This window comes from Sebastes umbrosus, chromosome 18, assembly GCF_015220745.1.
Source record: "Sebastes umbrosus isolate fSebUmb1 chromosome 18, fSebUmb1.pri, whole genome shotgun sequence".
Taxonomy (NCBI): Eukaryota; Metazoa; Chordata; class Actinopteri; order Perciformes; family Sebastidae; genus Sebastes; species Sebastes umbrosus.
This window is the reverse complement of record NC_051286.1, coordinates 4,072,186-4,092,612: the sequence shown is the minus strand read 5'-3', so window position 1 is coordinate 4,092,612 and position 20,427 is coordinate 4,072,186. Positions and strand designations below refer to the sequence as shown.

The following is a 20,427-nucleotide window of genomic DNA, read 5'->3' as shown; positions in this document are numbered from 1 at the left end:
TCCAGTGGTGCTTCCTGTTTACACCGGCACGTGCATGCCCAGTGTACGTGAATGGGTCATGTGATATTTTTTTTCAGGCATTGTAGTATGAACAGAGATTAATTCTGAAATATAGTCATTTACCACATACCGCGTAGAACAAGCAGCAATACATCAAGTCTATTCGATTGGGGCGGCTGTGGAGGTTTGATTCCCGGTTCCTACTGTCTGCAACCCCAAGTTGCTCCCTGGGACCTTAACAGCACTGCTCCTAAGGATGGGTTAAATGCAGAGGTCAGATTTCATGTCTTTACCTGTATGTATATGACAAATCTAAAGTTTAAGATATATCGCCCACCCCTACTTGGGCGGGCCGCCCAGGTGTATCAATGGTCGCCCCAGTAAATTTGGTGACCCATTTTAGCATTTTTAAAATGTATTTAAAAGAACGACGCCATCCGCGATCGATTCGCTAGTGGACAATCTTCTGGCTTCATCAGAAACCACATATGACAGTAGTACAGTATATTGTGCAGATGACAGCTCAGACAGGGATTTGAAAGTCTGGTACGTTGTAATGAAATTGCACACCATCCCCTTTTTTTTTCTTTTACTCTTGGACTGTTTCCTCTGCTCTGCTCAGAGTGGTCAATAGTGAGAGTGATTGTGAAGCCATTTCCTGAAACTCACTTCTGCTTTCTCATAGCATGGCCAACATTTTGTCATTCCCTTTCAGTGATATTAACGCACATGATGACTAATCTAATACAGCAAAATAAATGACTGAAAAACTATCTTTAAATGTTCCCTTTACATGATGGAACCTCTGGAGGTGATCTGAGACTCATTTGGCCACATTAACAGCAAAGTTTGTCCAACCCACTTGTAAAAGGGTTGGAGCATAGATGTAAATGTTTGCTCTCTGATCCAGGTAGGGAGGATATGCAGATCAGGTAGTTTGAGGTGAGGGAGTGTCAGGACGCTGTGTCAGTTTTAAATTATGTAACGTTCACTTGCTGATAGAGACAAATTCTAGTGTTGATACACCAGAGATGTCTTACTTCACTCCGGTTTAATTGTGTTGACACAATGAACCACACCTGTCTGACATTCCACGGGGGTTAAAGCAATTTTGTATTCTTATCACTTTGCATAATATCTTTAAAAAAAAAAACTTGTTGGAACTTGGTGGAAAGAGTATTTAATGTGAATCCGGTTCAGTGATCTCAAAATGATTTCAAAACATTGTAATAGTGTGTTTTAGGAAGTGCTGCACTTGAATGAAAAACGGACATACTGTATGTTGCGGTGGTCTATCAGTGTGTATTTTATGACTGGTGGACGCTGCGCAGCCATTGGCCGGATCCCAATTCCGGCATTAATGATAGTTTGTAAATCATCCCATCGGCGCCTGACTTCTACCGCCGATGGTTTTACACTATTTCATTTCACCGATCGACCGTTGGTGGTGGTAACGCGCCCAAGAGAAGTAACAATGCACCAATGAACACAGAGAAGAAGACGACTGCTATCTAGCAAACATGAATGTAAAGAATGCATGATTTAAAAAGTTTTTAAAAAAATTGGCTTTGCTTGTTTTTGTGAGGAGAGAAAAGCATTAAACATGTTTGTTTGATCTCAAAGATGCACACATTGAGTTTTCGTGTCAAACATTGAATGTAACCGTGTTTATTTCTCCTTGCAGTAACGGAGTGGGGTGACGACGTACGGCCCATCTCTGAAGAAGAAGCCATGGTCATCGTCAACCACCAATCCACAGGAGATGTGTGCACCCTCATGATGTGCCTGCAAGATAAAGGCATGGTAAGAACAGAGACAGAGAAATGTGTGTTTTGCCTCATCCAGGAATATAACATTAAGGTTGAACAGGGTCACATCGACTAAAGGCCATGCAGTAGTGTGAACCTGCACGCTACTTGGCACCGTCTCTGTATTTTGCTGAGCAGGTTGCTGTTTAGGCACGTTTGTGTATCTTTGTCGCTGCAAATAAGGAGTTCCTTAAGAGTTGCAAACATTGCTCTAAAAACACCCCGAGCCCAAGTTAATTATGATTGTTTTAAGGGCGTTTGTCAAAGGTTAGGCAATGCATTAACTGTCAGTTTGTTTAACCAAATGGTTCAGCTGATATTAAAGGAAAAGTCATCTCTGAATTATCACATATTGACTTTTTGACAGTCAGTATGGCGGGAGGGACTTATCTTTGTCGACCACTTGAGAGCCGACAGTGAAGGGCACGACGAGTTTTTCAAGTCAAAACAGTCGCCGCAGTAGAGACCGAGGAAAGCCGTGCTGCGGTTTGCTGCATTCAAATGACGAAATGCGAGTTTGAGCGTTGAGCTGAGTTTCTCAGGTGGCCGACAACAACAGATGTGCAAAGTTTGAGCGGTGGCTGCTTTGCATTCTTTCACACTGATCATTGTCAACAGGCAAGGAAGTGAAACGTGTCCGAACATCATAGCACACAAACAGACACAAACACACACACACACACAGACACACACACACAAACACACACACACCTCTCTTTCCATGGAATACATGTTGATTTTACTTTAGCACACATTTCCATAGAGAACGACACGTCACCTACAAAGATCATATCGTTGTCTGGCAATGTAAAGATAAATACAGATCAACGATAACATCTGTATTGCGTAATGTGATGTATTAGCTGTTACAGAGAGAATTGGAGCTGAGAAGCATGTTGTGGTGTTGAAAACAGGTTCATTTGTTATAAGGCTTTCATTCATTTGAACATGATGTCTGACTGGGAAGTAGCAGACCCAAAACTCCAGCAGAGCATACTCTTCTTCAGGCAGGAATGTCAGCACACTACAAGATGGAAACTCCAGACTATTGTGTCAGTTACTTTGGCCGTGGTTACACTTCTTCGTCTTTTCAATGCAACATTTTTGATCGGATGCGTCAGATCAGAACTCAGCTTTGTCCTCACTTGACACTTCAATGCGACCTGCCTGATCGGATAGTGATCCGATATATTTTGTGATCAAAAAGCGTCTGTAAAACGGTGGATAAACACATTTCATTTCCAATAAATTTCTTCACAATAAAAGTCCCTCTTTATTTTGTTATTTTGAAGCAGCAAATTATGGAAAGGTTGGGTTTTCATCAGCAGTAACTTAACATGACTTAGACAGCGGGTCTCAGCTGTGCTCCAGCCCCGGTTCTCCTCCTCTCTTACCTTTGCTCTTGCTCAGGAGAGATGATGCGAGACCTATGTTTGATGAATTGTCCGGATTGTGACCACATGCTGTCCACACCTCACTGAGATCCGAACTCAATGCGAGCCAGGTCACCTCGGCGTGTGGTCTAGCTGATCGAATCCCAATGTGAGCAAGATCCGATCTCGGAGCGTACAGACCTGACAGTTAATGCGTCCTTGCATGATCGGATGTCTAAAGTCGCATTGAAAAGACTTCCCCGGTGTTAGTCAGACATTGTTAGGGGCTCAGCTGCTTGCTTGATTACCATTGTTGACATGTAGCAGCTTCACTTTGTTATTAACCAGATAAACATTAATCATAGAAATAGCTTCTATTTCCTGAAACATATTGTCAGCAGCAAAATGGAGTTTGAAAATAGAACATCAGGAGAGAAAAGTCACATTATCTGTCACTTTTCACTCAAAGAATTGTTTATTTAACTCCATATTCTCAACGTGCAGTTCGCTGTCCTGCCACCCAAATCATGCTGGCTGTGAATTCTGGGACGGCGGAGGCAGCTGTGTTGTTGTTGTTGTGTGTGTTTATGTTTTTTTTGGCTGAAGCTGGCTCTGCACTGGAGCTGCCGAGCTGCTGCTGCTGCTGCTGCTGCTGCTACTGCTGCTGCACAAACATGATGACATGATCCGCCTCAACAACTGCATCCCTGGCCCAGTTTATCCTCTTAGCACTGAAAGGACAGTAAGCCAAAGCTGCAGCGGTGCAGGTCACGAGGGTGGAAGTGCTCAGAGGGGCGGCAGCAGTAGTTTTTTGGGCCCTGGCGCCAAAGCCAGTTTTTGATTACAGGTGAATGAGATTTTCATCGTGTTTCTCCTCCATTATTTTTTCAGGTGGTACAAAAAATGATGTGGTTGATGGACCATGTGTTCAAATACACCAACTTTGGCCTAGTGTCCCTCATCCACGGGGACTTCTTCATCAGACAGGTAAGAGACTCAAAGGTCGTAGTGCTTTTAAAATTGTGTGAAATGATTTTGAAACAGATTTTTTTTTAATGCCAGAATCAATATATTTGCTTCATTTCGAGTCTCTGCGGAGGTAGAAGGAAGTTGCCGCTTTTATTGTTGTAGTCTGAGTAACGTGACGTCATATCCGTTCCGTATCCGTCAACAAACTGCAGCGAGCCGCAAGTAGAAACAGCGGAGGGTCTGCGTGGATAAGACCTGCACCCTCACATGTTTCAGGACTTCAGGACATCTCTGACTGCATACATGCTGAAAATCAAACATTTTTACTGGATAAATTTAGATATTTTCCAAAGTAAAAGTCCCTAGAAGTGTATGATTACATTTTTCCCCCATGGTCTAGTGTTAAAAAAAGTTATCAAAAATCTCAATAAATCACAATACATATTGAATCGGCACCCAAGTATCGTGATAGTATGGAATCAGGAGATATGTGTGTCGTCCCAGCCCTACAGGTCACACTGTACATATCAACATCCTGGCAAGCTATTAGCTGCCTGGCAAGTTGTTTTAGTTGGTAAATTAGCCTCAAGGCTACATCGATAGATGTCCCCAGGAGATGAAAGCCTATCTCCCCTCACATGTCAACACCTGGTTTCTCCCTGAAGGTCTCAGGATTACAACATAGACCTTTGGGCCGTAAACTCTTTCAACCTCCCGGCTACTGCTGGCCTGTTTTTGAACTGCGCTGCGCTGCTAAGTGGAGTCGTACCCATCTGCTTGTCCCAGCTGGACAGCAGATATGTTAGTGGGATTCCTGCGGCCACGGCGTCCTCTGAGAAGGATAACGGCAGTGGACAGACAGTAGTTTGGGAGGGGCTGCCCAGCCCCGCTGGGTCAGACTGACCCTTTGTTGTAAGGTCAGCTGGAACAGAGCAGCCTGATGTGACATGCCTACACGTGGAGTCTGCAGGGCTCCTCTCGGTCAGGGAATTCCTGGAATATCGTGCAGGTTTGGGAGGTTTATCCCAGCAGACGGGGAGCAATGATTCACTGCAGAGTCATAGCAAATGACAGAATATCATAGAATTGGGTGGATCCAATCACAACAAAGAAATGGGATATCTCATTTGTACTACTAGGGCTGCAACTAAAGATTATTTTCTCTATTAACCTATTAGTTGTTTGGTCTATAAAATGTCAGAAAATAGTGCAAAATGTCGATCAGTGTTTCTCAAAGCCCGAGATGACGTCCTCAGAGCTCTTGGTTTGTCCACAACTCAAAGATATTCAGTTTACTGTCATAGAGGAGTAAAGAAACCAGAAAATATTCACATTTAAGAAGCTGGAATCAGAGAATTTTGGACTTTTCTTTCCTGAAAAAATTACTCAAAAAAATGAATTGAAAATCAAAATAGTTGGCGATTAATTTAATAGTTGACAACCTAATCGATTAATTGTTGCACTTAAAGTATCTACTGTATAATGCTGGGAGATATGGCCAAAAATAAAATCTATTTTGTTGATTTCTGCAAAATCCAGGAAAACTGTAACATGATTTAAACATAATGTTTTGTACGACTTCATGCACAAGGCATTTATGCAAAAATATTGTTGTTATATATAAGTGTCATTGTTATGCATATTCAAAAAGGTTTTTTTTTCAGTATCAGGTCCTTCGACTAAGTAAAATATGGACATCCACTTTAATAATCTGTTTCAGCACAGAATTTTCTAGGCGAGTAACGATAAATCAATCAATTATCAACAATCCAATATCCTCGACTCAAAGTGAAAATATGGAAACATATATCATCATCTTTAAGATACGCCGTTGTTTTGAGCTTCCTGCTTTATATTTATTCTTTTTATCAAAAAGAATAAATTATTTTACATTTAAATGTCTGGAAGTGTCCAGTAATAAAATTGCCAGATCATATTTGAGTTGCCTTCAGTGAGTTGATGTAGATGTAACTGATTGTGTTAAATGTGAATATGATATCGTCTCATATCGATCTCAGGCCCCTGAAATGAATCGAATCTAAATGGTTTCACGGCAAACTTTCTGATATCAGCAGATATGTAAATTGTTGTCCAAAGAATCAATATATCGTATTGTGATGAAACTTAAACCTCAAAATGTCCACACACTAATTCATCTGTTCCAGCTGTTTGCTGTTATCAGTCTGATATCTGCAGACAGCTGGCTAGCTAGGGTTAGCTACCCAACAAGTAGAGACGGACTGAACCAAGTTGAGTCTGCACTAGGGATGTGCATTCCAAGCAAAAATACTATTCGAAAACCGCCGTATAATATAAGTTTATATTTAAATCGTCTTTCAACATATCTTACAATATTATGCTATTTAATATGCTATTAATCAATTAATTTATTTATCTGGCATATTTCACAACAGACATTTTGGCTAAGATAACTTCATGTGATAGCGACTAAAAACCGTCTATTGTAAACCCTGAATGTCACAATGAAAGCATTTAACTCGACTTGCAAAAACATATATTGTTGAGCCCAACTACTGCCTGTCAGAATACATCCGTTTCTATACATCTGATGCCTTTTAGTTATTGGTAATTATTTTCTGTGAGGCTAACCGGAGGACTTGCTGACACCGGCTCCAAATAGGACAAACATGTAAAACAATATAGATTTAAATAACAGCACTGCTGAATTAATGAAAAGCCCACACACAAACATCTCCCTCTCTCTCTCATATTCTGAGCTGTAGAAACACCACAACCGCCGTGGCTAGAGGGAATTAATTTTTTAGGTCATGGAAATGCTTTGCCGTGGAATTTCACATCCGGCAGGCACCGTGCCGAGGGTGAAGCACCCTGAGCCTGCTAACAGCCAGACGGGCTGGAGAGGAAGGCCTGAGCATGGCTGGGTCATCCTGCCATCCTCTCTCTCTCCCTCTGTGTGATCCCCTCTGGCGTTCTTGTGTGTGCATTCTTGACATCCTTCCCCAGAATACTTCACACATCCTCACAGCGCCGCCAGCATCTGCCCCGGCCTCCCAAGCATCTGCTGTCCACTCAGGCTGGCTGACACGTCTCCGACATCATTATGCACAGCACAACACGGCGGGCTTTGATGGCCGAAGCACACTTAACTGGTGGTACAGGGCTGTAATTTAACTTCTCAGCCTCGAAAACTTCAAATTAGACTTCAAAATTCATGTTTTATAATTTAAGGATGTAGAGAGCCATAAAAATGTTCACACATCACAGTCACTAGCAGCTGTTGACATTTCCTTGTCACATTTCAGCCTCCTAGTTCTACAGAATCCTCTCTGTGGAGTCCAGTAAAACTGGTACAGTGAGGTTATAACTAGATAGGGGACAACTAGATGGTGTCAAATTGCTGTCGTGCACACGTTGGGGCATAGAAACATAACTAATCATTTTAGTTAGCATTAGCAGCTGCTGGCTAAGTGGCAGCAGGTAACAGGAAAGATGTGTGTTGCCAAGTGTTGCTTTGCTTGCTCCTGAGACGTTCTTCAAATAAAGTACATAAACATTTTTCACGTTATAAAATGTACATTTTAAGTGTATTTACAGGCAAAATCTAATGTCACAGGGAACACTTGGTTATGAAATTGACCTCCTTCATTTGAATTCTTTGAATGTTCACTGTGATTGCATGTACACTGTGCAACTTTATTTGTTTATATCTACGGACACTAAAGTTGCCAGTTTATTAGGTACACCAAGCTAAAAAAAATAACACAGTCTAAGGGGCCGTTCACATGTTGTGTCTAAAAGCGTGTGGAAAACGCCAGCCGGGCCGCTTTCATCCTTTTATCCAAGGTGCTTGGGAGGTTGCGCTCCTGACGCGCCTGCCGTTACTAAGCAACTGAAACCTGCACGCTGCGATAACGATGACGATGATGATGAAATTGTTGTAATTCAGCATGAAGCCTCACAGACTAAACTAAACTAAACCAAGCCAACAAACTACTGTAAATCCCTCACAGTAACATTACCGCTCAAGTTCTGTGTCAATTTGGCTGACCTTTCATAAAGCTCTGGGTAGCTCCATATACAGTATATATTTATATATTTACTGAAGTTTATGGAAGAAAGAAAAGATATCTGCCAGTTGTGATTGGTTGTTCCTCGTCACATGACATGTGGTGCGCGCTGCAAAAGTTGCACTTGGGAAAGCTTGTGCGTCGCGACAGCGTTGCTCTCGTTTTTGAGCGTGCCTTCCAGAGGCCTGTACTCAAAGCAGGATTTTGCGTTAGCGAGGTAACTTCAAGGTTTTCCGTCCTACGAAGTTCGATCACTTCTTACCGGGGTAGATCACCATGGTAACTTATGCTGAACAGCTAACTTGCTCCAGAGCAGGTTAGCTGCTCGCCCCATATATTAATGGGCATCATGAGGTGTAACCCATCCATCCATTACATTTCTTATACCTATTTATATCTAGACGACTATATCCGACTTTTGAGTGTTCCGCATTCACACATCGAGAGTTTTTTCTTTTGCCAGCTGTCCTTCCTGCATTTGGCAGCTTCAATTGTGTTAATCTTAGCCTGGATTATGTGTTTAACTTTGTTTGTAAAATGTGACGCTCTGCCTGTCTGTAAGTCAGTAGACTTGTCCATGTATGTGATTGGTCAGATGCTGCAGACACCGCCCTGTTCATGTGAACGCGCTCACAGCCAGACTGAGAAACCCTGGGTTGATTTACCGAGTTGATAACCAGCTTTGTAGGACCGCTTAGCGAGATCTGGTTTGTTAGGGTTAGTTAAGCCAGATAACGAGAAGATACCCTGGGTATGTTGAACTCGCTTCGTAGTACAGGCCTCTGGTGTCTATATTGACAACAATGAATACGAGGGGCACAAAAAGCGCGGCGTGTGACCGGCTCCTTATACAACAGTTCTGCAGATATCATACCCTTTATAGAAGCTGTAACGTTCATCTTTTGTTGAAGGTGTTGATTCAACTTTATGGTCATTTTTGGAGGCTGCAATTTGTGTTGCCGTCGAATTGTATTCCTTTATACTCACAAATGTTTGGTATATTTCATGCACCCCATTTATATCAGTGAGTAGAAGAACACCTCTTAGTATAAAACCCGAATAAAATTCAACAGCACCACAAACTACAGCCTCTGAAATAAACGTTAAGTTCTTCTCTGAAACAGTTTCAATAATAACTTCATGGAGGGAGGATTTATAGCAGCGCTGTTGTTTTTATGACTGCGTTAGTTTTAGAAAGGTGTACCTAATAAACTGGCAACAGAGTGAATATCCTTGGTGTCAGTTGACGAAAGCGTGTGGGAGCGAAGCTGAGCAGGTTGCTCACTTGAGAGACAGGTGGCCGAATATTAAAGACCTTGAGCTAAAGATAAACCATCCGATGATTCAGTCAAATCCAACCAAGTCCAAACATAAAACATTATTCATCTGTAAAATAAATATAATGATATTATTCTGACAGTGGGAAAGCAGCAGAGGTACCCTCCTCTTCTTCCTCACTATATAGACAGTCTGACTCTAACAGCAACATTGTGGAGTACATTTCCTTTAATTCATGTAGCTCTTATAGCTGCAGTAAAACCACAGAAACGGTCTCAAGGTCATGTATAGGTTTGTGAATGTTTCTCTCTTTGTAAAACAGAGACTTTCTTCAGTTTTTGGCTGAATGATCCTGATACTATTGAGCCTTTTCCACTGTGTTGTGAGCACTTTTACTCCACCCGGCCTCACGTGTGCTCACATGACACATACAGAGAGTCCCGCCCGGCTCTGCTAATGCATTTAAAATGGCTTTTTGACCGGGCCTAACTAAAAATCAATCCCGCTCCTCTCCGACCCGTTACTGCTAATGCTCTTAATGTTGTCAAGGCCATCAGGTTTTTGCATCCATTTCAGTCGTGCCGCCGTTAATGCTGCTGCTGCTGCTGTGAGTGCTCCGCAGCGTTTCTGCATCTGACTCCTGATTTGTGTTAGCTTGGTTTCATTTGTTTGGTTGTTTGTATGCTGACAAAACACATCTATCTTGTTAAGTTAATGAATTTAGCCTCAATCATTTAGTTCCCTAAAGGGGGAATAAAGAAAGCAGTTTGAGATAAATGCACTTGTTTTGAATGTAGTCAGCTAGTTGTTAGAGTACTGGTGGTTTGAATCAACTGGACATGTTGGTGCTTTACGAATTAAACTATGACGCTTGCATTGTTTATAATGTATTTCCATTGTTCCCGCAGGGTAAAGCTTACCGAGACAAGCAGCTGATCTACCTGAAAGATCACCTAGAGAAATACTACCACAGCCGCGACAGGAAGTGGATAGTGCTGTTCCCGGAGGGCGGCTTCCTGCGCAAGCGGCGGGAAACCAGCCAGTTGTTTGCCAAGAAGCATTCTCTCCCCCACCTGAACCACGTCACGTTGCCCCGTCTGGGGGCCACCCACGTAATCCTGAAAACCCTGTCGGCCCAGCAGGAGAACGGCAGCGTGGGCAACGAAACCGGGACCCCGAACCAGACAGGTAACCGACACACACATAAAGCTTTTTTAGTGTGTTTCCCAGATCCTCTCAAGGGGATATTTGGGGGATGTATTTAGCAGACGTGTGGACTCGAGTCACAAATTTGATGACTCGACTTGACAGAATCAAAAAAGACTTGCAACTCGACTTCACTTGGACTTATGTAAAAAGTGTGCCTCGAATCAATCATTTCCTCAATCAACCCCAGCAAGTTGACACCTAATTCCCCAGATCCAGCATCCAATCAAGTTGCAGGAGAGAACCATGAAGAACTAACGTTACGTTACTGAGTTCCAGTTTGAAAAAATTATACCAAAGATAATTTTGTTTGCGTACAAAAACTATGCAGTGCTCAACAAAAAACAAATTGCAGTTTGCAGAACGTGCGGGATGAAACTACAGACGGAGATGCAAATGGCATCACATGATTTGGTGAAGAGCGCATTATGACTTGTTTAAGACACAAAATTTGAAGTTTAGGACTTGGGACTTGAGGGCAAAGACTTACTTGTGACTTGCTATTTGGATCTATAAAGTTTGTTCTAATCAGGACTGGGTTTTATGACCTTCATATGTTTCTATGCCTCTGTGTCGGTGCCAGCAGTCGCAAGAAGCATTATGTTTTTGGGTTGTCTGTCCGTACGTCCGGCCCTTACCGTGAACGCAATATCTCAGGAGCACCTGGGGGAATTTCTTCAAATTTGGCACAAACATACACCTGGACTCAAGGATGAACTGATGAGATTTTGGTGATCAAATGTTAAGGTTACTGATCTCACAAAACGTGGTTTTGGCCACAACTCAAGAATTCATATGCTAATTGTGACGATTTCACACAAATGTCTAACAGGATAAAGTGATGGAGTGATGATATGTTAGACGGACATGGATGTTAGGGGTGGGAGGAAAAAATCGATACAGCATAGCATAATATAGCGTGGCAATATTGTATTGATACACGGACGTCAAGTATCGATCTTTTATTACATGAACTATGAACCACTTAACAATCCGGCCGCTATTCTGTCTTTCTAAAATCCAAAATGGAAAGTAGCCGCGAGGACGTCTCCAAATCTTCATGGCCATTTTCAAAGGGGTCCCTTGACCTCTTAACTGAGTGAAAACTGTATCCTATTAGGTAAAAAGGTATTAAATCACAATATATCTGTGCAATAAGATTGTATCATGACTTAAGTATTGTGATATTATCGTGTCGCTGGCCCTCTGGTGATTGTCATCCCTAATGGATGTAAACTGCAACATGACTGGTTGTCCTCAGCTGTACTTTATTTTGGTTTGCATTGTCTGCACCTTAAACCTCCCAGGCCACCACCAGGGTGCCCCTCTTCCCTCAGAATGAACCTTCAGTCGTGTGTTTCCAGGCTTTTAAAAGCTATAAATACATTTCTAAAAACACATTTTCTATAGAAATCATTTTAAGTGGTCAGCCCAGAACGCCTCCTCTGGGTCACATCACATCTTAAAATGAGACAAAACTGCATGCTGGCACAATTCAGGAGGAGAGCTGCTGCTCGCTTTGCTGTGGGGTGATTTTAATTTTTTCAAATTGACATGAGTCTGGAAAAACAGGCAGATTTTTTTGCAATTTTTTGACAGCCATTGATTAGAGATGTTAAATGGATTTTGAGTATATTGCATTAGGCCTTGTGTGATGACACCTGGTTCACTAAACTCGTGAAGTCGGGGTTGAATTCGGAGGTATTCTTTGAAGTTGCAGGATATTCTTTCATATTGATTGAATGCTCTTCCGGGGGATTTTTTCCTTCCTTTACTTGAGTCTCTGTGAACTCTGTGTGCCGTAGCTCTTGATCTAATGTGATCTTATGTTTGGCTCGAAGGCCGGGGACGGAGCACGCTTCAAACATGAAACATTAAATCGCCGCCTCTGTGCCCCACTACTGTCCTCTGGGAGTCCTGCTTTAAATGAAAAGGGGACTGGTGGTAAAGATTGCCAGGAGAGGAAAGGGGGTGACATGCACAGAGGTGCCAGAAATTGCATCAAGGTCCCTGAAACCCCAGCGGTTATTTGCAGGAGAGTAATTTTTCTGTATAGAGACCAGCCCTAAATACAGCCAGCGAGCAGGAAGATAATGCTGCAATTAACAACCTTTTGAGAGGGACATTTCTTTTTTCTACACTTGGTTTTATTTGCAACAATTTAAATATAGTATGCAAACGAACATCAACAAAGTATGGGAACAAACATGTCTTAAGGTCTTTGCACACCAAGTCTGTATCTATCGTATGCGTTTTTTTAATCCATCATCCGATAAAACGTTACTGTTACGCACAGAAACCTTGCAGACTGAGTCCAAAGCGTTTTATTACCTCCGCCAAGGCCGAAGGCCTAGGAAGGAGGTTATGTTTTCACCGGCGTTGGTTTGTTTGTCCGTTTGGAGGATTACTCCAAAGGTTCGTGATGGATTTGAATGAAATCTTTTGGAGCGGTGGGTTGTGGCACAATAAACAATTCATTAGATTTTGGTGGCGATCCGGATCATGATCCGGATTCAGGAATTTCTTTTAAGGATTCCTATCAGCCTGAGCATTAAGACCACAGGGTATAACCCATGCGCAGTGTAGCTGATGACGCATGACCCCGCCTTCTTCCTTTTTCGAGCAGAGAGATACGTGTGTGGATGTGTGGAGCTGTTGCCTGTCCGCGGTGAGAGAGAACAAAGCGGTAGATGACGGGATGAGAGACGACGTGGTTTTAACGTTATACAGACAGAACAAGGCTGATGTATGAGAGAGGCATCCGCCGATACGTTACATGGAAACACACCGTGTTAATAATAAGGCGACCACCTAACGGTACCACCAGCTGTGAGCTGTGATCTGTTTTTAAAGTCACACACTTTTGCGGAGGTCTGTGTTCTCCGAGTGCCGTTCTAGTTATTCGTTGCAAAAATTTGCATTACGAGACAAAACATAATGAATTAGCCACATCAGCAAGGAGCTATCGTTTAGCTGCCTAGAGCTCAATCACTACTCTTTAATCTGTCTCTTTACTGTCTTTATGTCCATATTGTCTTTAGACGGATCCAGATCCAGATATTATACTGAAGTCTTTGTTTGCAGTGAAGGTGATCTCCTTCCCTTTATTCCTCAGGAGAAACACCAGTTTTTCCACCACATGGTTTAACTAAGCAAAATGTTCCAGATAACACAGTAAACCTGCTTCTTGGATCCGTCCCCACGGCGTTAAAACGGCCGGAAACGTACAGATGGAATGAGTCCCTTATGCCTGTGCACACCCAGGTCACCCAGCGGATTCTCCTGGCTTCAGATCAAAATCCATTTCAAGGGTGTGCTGTGTTTATAGTAATTTGGAGAGACTTGGGCCAGCATTATTGAGAACATGGCTCAGGGACTTTAGCCTTCCACGAGTCTGCTAACACAGCTCTGTGTCGGACGGCCTCAGCACTAACAGCGAGAGAGGCTGTCTGTTTATCCCTCTGCAGGACAGACTGTCAAACCAGAGGAGGAGGAGGATCTCTAAATCAGCCCTCGTAAAATTGGGATAAAGACGAGCTTCACTTACGTGCTAAATTATATGCTGCGTGTGCAAGTTTTTGTTTTGGCCTGACACAGAAAACACTGACGACAGCAGCGGTTTTGTTTATAACCTCTGGCAGGAAGGCGATTTTAAAATGTTTTTTTTAGACGTGTCAATCCTTTTCATGTCAAATTATATTTCCCCCTCTTCTGTGTAGTTCCAGTTCATATCCCAGGTCTTTCTTTATCTCCCTGGCTGCGGTCGAAAAGTCTTTTTCTCTCAGGAAGGTTCCTAACGGAGTGAAATGACCCGGAAGTATCTCAGTAGCAGCCATGATGAGAGCTAGTTGAATCCTCTAAATGCTGAGGAAAGGTGCTTCAATGCTTCCTTTATTATCTCCTTTATCATATAGGATACACTGGACCATCCTTTACCAGAGGAAAGGAGATAATACCATCCCACCATTCCTTGTTGCTGCAGAGCTAGACATCACGGCTAAAGCTGCATGCTAACTCTGTCACGGACAGGAAACGTTATCGTATCGCGGTAACGTGCGGTCGAGCCGGCCGTCGCTCTCATCTCCGTGGTCCAATGGTCCAACGCTACAACTTTAGAGCACCCATATACTGACATTTATGTTAAATGCATTCAAACGGCCCCGATGGAGCTGACCATGGATGTATAAAGAGAACGGAGCTGACGGGAGAGCTAGAGACGGACTTGGAGAAGTTAGAGGAAGTAGACACGTGGGACTATGTCCGGTTTTCAAAATAAGGTGTTAACAAAGGGAACTGTATATACAAAATACATCTATGGAAATAAGATTGATTGGATTATATTCACCAGAAGTATAAAACATTACATGTCCCTTATAGATTAAAAATAAAATACCACTAATTTGTGAGGGAAATGTCTTTTATTCTTTGATTTTTGGGTTGCCGGAAAAAAATGTAATAAATAATTCCTGACAATGACTGATATATTTGACTTCAGGACATCTCTGACTACATACAGTACATGCTGAAATCAAACATTTCAATGTATTAATTTAGATATTTTCTAAAGTAAAAGTCCCTAGAAGAGCAACTTTTCCCCCATGGTCTAGTGTTCACAAAGGTTAACAAAAATCTTAAGAAATCACAATGCATATCGAATCGGCAGCCAAGTATCGTGATGGTATCGTGATCAGGAGATAGGTGAATCGTCCCAGCCCTAGAAAAGACATTAGGACGTGATATATTGTCCTTTCCTCTGTTCCAGCAGCTCAGGAGGAGGGGAAGCTGGTTGTTGCAGCAGTGGCTCGTCCTTCCACTTGAATCTAGCTAATGGCATTAAAACCGAGGGCAAGAAAAAAAAAAAAAACATGCATACCCAGAAGAGCGCTGTGTCCCTAGCTATCCTCTGTCTGTGTGTGTGTTTGTGTGTGTGTGTGTGTGTGTGTGTGTGTGTCTGGCTGATCAAAGACACAGCTCTGTCTCCCTCTGACCCTCTCTGATGCTCTGCAGAGGAGCCCAGAGCTCTGCTGACTCACTCAGAGACAAATGGTCCACTTGGAGGAAACAGGATTTGATGTAAATGTGTGTGCCGTCGTGTATCAGCCATGCAATGTCACCCGGGCTACTGCTCGGCGCGGACGCGAGGCACATGGGTCACTACTAGTCACCAGTGTAGTCCACCGCCTGCAGAAAGACAGGCCGAGGCTGGCGAGGCTTATGCATTTATAAAACTGTGTGTTTACAGTTGGCAGGTATGCAAAGTTCACAGCTGTGAGTCATTTAGGGTGGGAACGAAGCTCCATGTGACCCAAAGGTAAAAATGTGTTTGATAGCAGCGAACCAATCAGAGGAGGTTTTCTTTATCCAGTCAGTGGGAGGGGACATGCGTGGGTTTCAAGTGTTGTAATTGGCCTGCAGAGTGGCCTGATAGAGAGCCAGATATCTGCCGGTGTGTTTCCTTCCTCTTAACTGTTTACAGAAGGACGGGGCCTCTCCGGTGTCATTTTAAATTACCACGGCTGCTGTTATTACAGTATTGTTTGTCACGGCGCGCAGGGCACCGGCGATACCTTGGCTCGGGGCCCTCGTTTCTTTGGCCGGCCGCTCGCAAGAGACGATGGCTGCCTTTCAACACATTTGGACAGACCTCTAGATCCAATTACCCACACAGGGATCGCTCGTGGTGTTAGCCAGTCCCTTCAATACCGAGGATGCCTATCAAGTCACTGTAACATTGGTATAATTGAGCCGGCAGTCTGGACCTCAGCTGCTGTTTTTTGCCTCGTCTAGTGTTAGAGTTAGAAACCTATATAATACTCAGTAAACCGTGGTGTGCATTCTTAAAGGACTTTTTTTCACATTGCATGTACGTGCTCAGCGATGTGGCGAGCTAAACACGCTTCCTAAAGAGGTTGATGACAAGTTGGCCTTTAAAGTCTTTACTGGAAGCAATTGAGAAACAGTGAAAACAGTGTTAGACAAAAAAAAAAACATTCAGGAATATAAAATGTAAATACAAAACATGTATAAAAATCCAATATTACCATAAAGCAGTTTGATTGATTTGCAATTGATAGTAATACACCCAGAGTTATGAAAATGCTTTATATCGCCAAACTCCACATTCAAAATAGCACTCAAAATGACATGTATTTTGTTGAGTAGCATTGTCTGTTGTAAATGACAAGGTGATTTGTACTAACAGACATGAACATAACGTACCAAAATCAAAGGAACTCTGCGTTTGTAAACCATAACTGTCTGTTCTCCACTAATTTGATAACGTCTAATTTTTCTCTATTTCCTGTGTGAAAATGTTGAAATGAAGACTTGTTTGCAACATTTCCTCGTTTTACTGCTGTTGACTCTGATGTGGTGTAATGTTGTAAGAATGTAGCTTCCACTTTGTCACACAGGCACGGTATGTTTACCTCGCATAAAGACGCCAGTGTGCTCGGAGGAGGTGGGGGGGGGAGTGCTGGCTGCACAGTAGCAGCAGCCTGTGACATTAGTCAAGCAGTCAAATATATGCACCGCTTCACATCCAGCTCATTTTAGATCCAACTGAGGCTGCTGCTGTTTTTCTCCTTCGCATGTGACGAGCTTGTTAGTAAATGCACTTGTTTGCTGTCAAAACCTGCACAGTCGGGTGTTAATGGTTCAGTACAAAGACAGATCTGGGATGTGTTTAGATTAGCTCTAAATGCTAGAGGCATGGGGAAACATGGAGGTGAAGAAATGTGGCTTTTTCGTGGATCTTATAGTGGACATGCTGTCGAAAGTCACTGCGTCCTTATAGTCAAAACCACAGCATACTTCACACACACATGCACACACTAGTAATGTTTGAGTCAACATCAGTCCTGCAATGAATAACAGGTTTAAAGTAAAGAAAACACACCACCCTTTCATTTATTATATTTGATCTCATTTGCGGTTACATGCAGGTGAGCACAGAGCTGACCCTACATAATGTACATAAATACTCGCACACATGCAACCTCACAGCTGACAGATATATATCACGTGTTTAGTATTCCCTCTCCATCTGTCAACCTTCGCCTTCCTGTTTCACTTCTTTCTTCACCTTTCGTCTTACCCTGCCATGAATGGAGGGTCCACTAGGTTTCATTTTATAGTTTTTATCAGCTCTTAGGGCTGGGCGATATGACGATATGTATCATCAAAATGATTTAAAAATGTCTATCATTTCTATTTTTCTATATCGTGATGTCGAAATGCCTGCGATTTGGCAATATTTACGTCATTTGGACAACGTTTTTAATTCTGATCCTCACACGTGAGAGCGGTAAAGACCAGAAGGCCTAGGAAGGATATAAGTATAGGTTATGTTTTCACCGGCGTTGGTTTGTTGGTTTGTCTGTTACCAGGATTACTCCAAAGGTCTGTAATGGATTTGAATACGATTTTTTTGTGAGGATCGGGGTGTGGCACATCGAACAATCCATTAGATTTTGGTGGTGATCCGGATCATGATCCGGATTCAGGATTTTTTTTTAAGGATTCCAATCAGCCAGAACATTAAGACCTCAGGGTATAACACATGGGCAGTGTGACTGATGACGCGTTGATGACGCCTGACCCCGCCTCTTTCCTTCAGAGAGAGAGAGAGCGGGGGGTGGGGACAACTGTAGATTCTGCGTTTTTTCACATTAAACTCTGTGAGTTTTAGTATTGCTGGATATATTACTCATTTTGACTGTCAAAATGAAAATGCACTGAATTCAGGTGAAGAAGAACCTCATTATTTAAAGTCTTATTTTGATGCAAAGATTTGTACATTAGCAGGAATGAAGCACAATGTGAAAGCAGTCTGTTTTTTATTGGCCGTAATCTTGCAGCCTTACTATATCGTGATATATACAGTTATCAAGATATGAGATGATGAATATCGGGGTAGTACATTCTGGCCATATATCGCCCGGCCCTATCAGCATTTTCTGTGGTGATTTACTGGTGAAATAACATGATAATAACATGATAATAGCAAGATAATAACATGATATTAACATGATAATAACATGATAATAACATGATATGAAGGTTTAGCTTTTGAGGTGAAACTGGTTCTTTTACTGTGACTCATATAGTCGTAGCTGCCAGCCGAATTCTGTCCAGTTGGGACTTCAGCTGGTCAGACTGTGTTTTCCACCAGTAACGTTGGCAGGTAACCAGCCTCCATTTGGCTGCATGATATAAAATAAATCTCCAGGGACACCTCGTAGTTAGAGATGCTGCTCTTAATGTGGATGACCGGGGTTCATTGTGGGGCTGCTTTGCTGTGGGTTCTTGACCTCTAGAACAGGCCTGGAGTCACATCATTTTTAGGGACCAGCAACGCCATCAAATATAAAATTGATTTTAAGTCCATGGAAATAATCATCTCTAACTTAATGGTTAAAGATGATTTTATTTTAAAGAGGACCTATTATGCTCATTTTCAGGTGCGTACTGCGTATTTTGGGTTTCTACTTGATCGTCTAGGAGCAGTGTTTCTGTGGAGGAGAGTAACTCCCTTTGGCCTGGACTTTTGGCTTTTGTAACTTTGCAGAACTTTTACATGCACAAAAAAAACTATATAATACAGTAAATGAAAGGAAAAAACACAAAAGCATAATGGGTCCTCTTTAATACATAATATAAATTAAATAAATAAATATAAAGCTGTTTATTTCACAAAATAATTTATTGGTATCTAGAAATTTTTCATCATTTGTAAGTTGTTTATTGTTATTTCCTACTTTGTTGTGCTGTAGGCTACAGACAAATTGTTCAAGTCCAGTTATGAACGACATGGATCAAAGATTTCTGGCTGTGTTTTAGTTGTTAAAATATATTAATCCTGATGAATATTTCGTATCTATATTTCACATACAGTGTCTGTTAGCAGGAGAACGCTCACATTTCGTCTCCAACTTGAAAAACTAGAAAAGGAAGGAGAAGGAGCTGGTTTTGGGTGCATCCCCTCAACTAGCGAAGGAGACACTCCGACAAAAATAGACTATTTGTAGCAGAGTGGAGCGGAGAGCCGCTTCTGGGACGCTTCTGAAACGTGGTGGATCTGGTGGAATCACAAGCATTGTGTAGAGTGGTAGCGATCAGCTACAGCGGCATCAAACTATTGTCATAAATAGCCTGGTTTTCCATCGGTTCATACCAGGCTAGAAATCTAACCCACCACTGGTTATGTGCGCAGCGTTAAACTTGATGTTGCCCAGAAAAACTTAAAAACCTAAAAAAACGTATTGACACAAAAGAAGCAGAGGAGCAAACGGCGAAATCAGCTGGGGCAGTGTGGACGAGGCATCGAGGACAATGTGACCGCAGGGCAAACCATTTTCATTAAGGCCAGACAGAGGGTCGTGTCCGCCGGTGAAATTCCTGCCCTGCCTCAGAGCCTGGTTGGTTGCAAGCAAACACTGTCAATGTGTGGATTATTTAAGTATACATAAAATACTGGGTCAAGTTGTAGCCTAGATCCCTGCTTTTAAAATGTGTCCTAACTTCCTATATGTGTGTTTCTTCTGTGACAGGTAATAAACGTAAAGGCCTGCAGTGGGTAGTAGACGTGACCATAGCGTACCCCAAAGCAAGACCCATGGACATCCAGACCTGGATCTTTGGCTACAGACCTCCAACAGTCACACATGTACACTACAGGTAAGAATAACATGTTGGTCCTTTCACACTAATAGCTGGTTTGCAATTATACATCATCAACACACT

General features: G+C 42.4%; 1 protein-coding gene across 1 annotated transcript in view; it reads left to right on the top strand.

Annotated features, from left to right (window-relative positions):
* lpgat1 (lysophosphatidylglycerol acyltransferase 1) overlaps positions 1-20,427 on the top strand; it is a 57,020-nt gene that overhangs the window by 19,342 nt on the left and 17,251 nt on the right. Inside the window, exons 3-6 of the mRNA XM_037750402.1 lie at positions 1,685-1,803; positions 4,073-4,168; positions 10,386-10,665; positions 20,235-20,361. Of these exons, the coding sequence (XP_037606330.1) occupies positions 1,685-1,803; positions 4,073-4,168; positions 10,386-10,665; positions 20,235-20,361 (622 nt within the window). The remainder of the gene's footprint in view (positions 1-1,684; positions 1,804-4,072; positions 4,169-10,385; positions 10,666-20,234; positions 20,362-20,427) is intronic.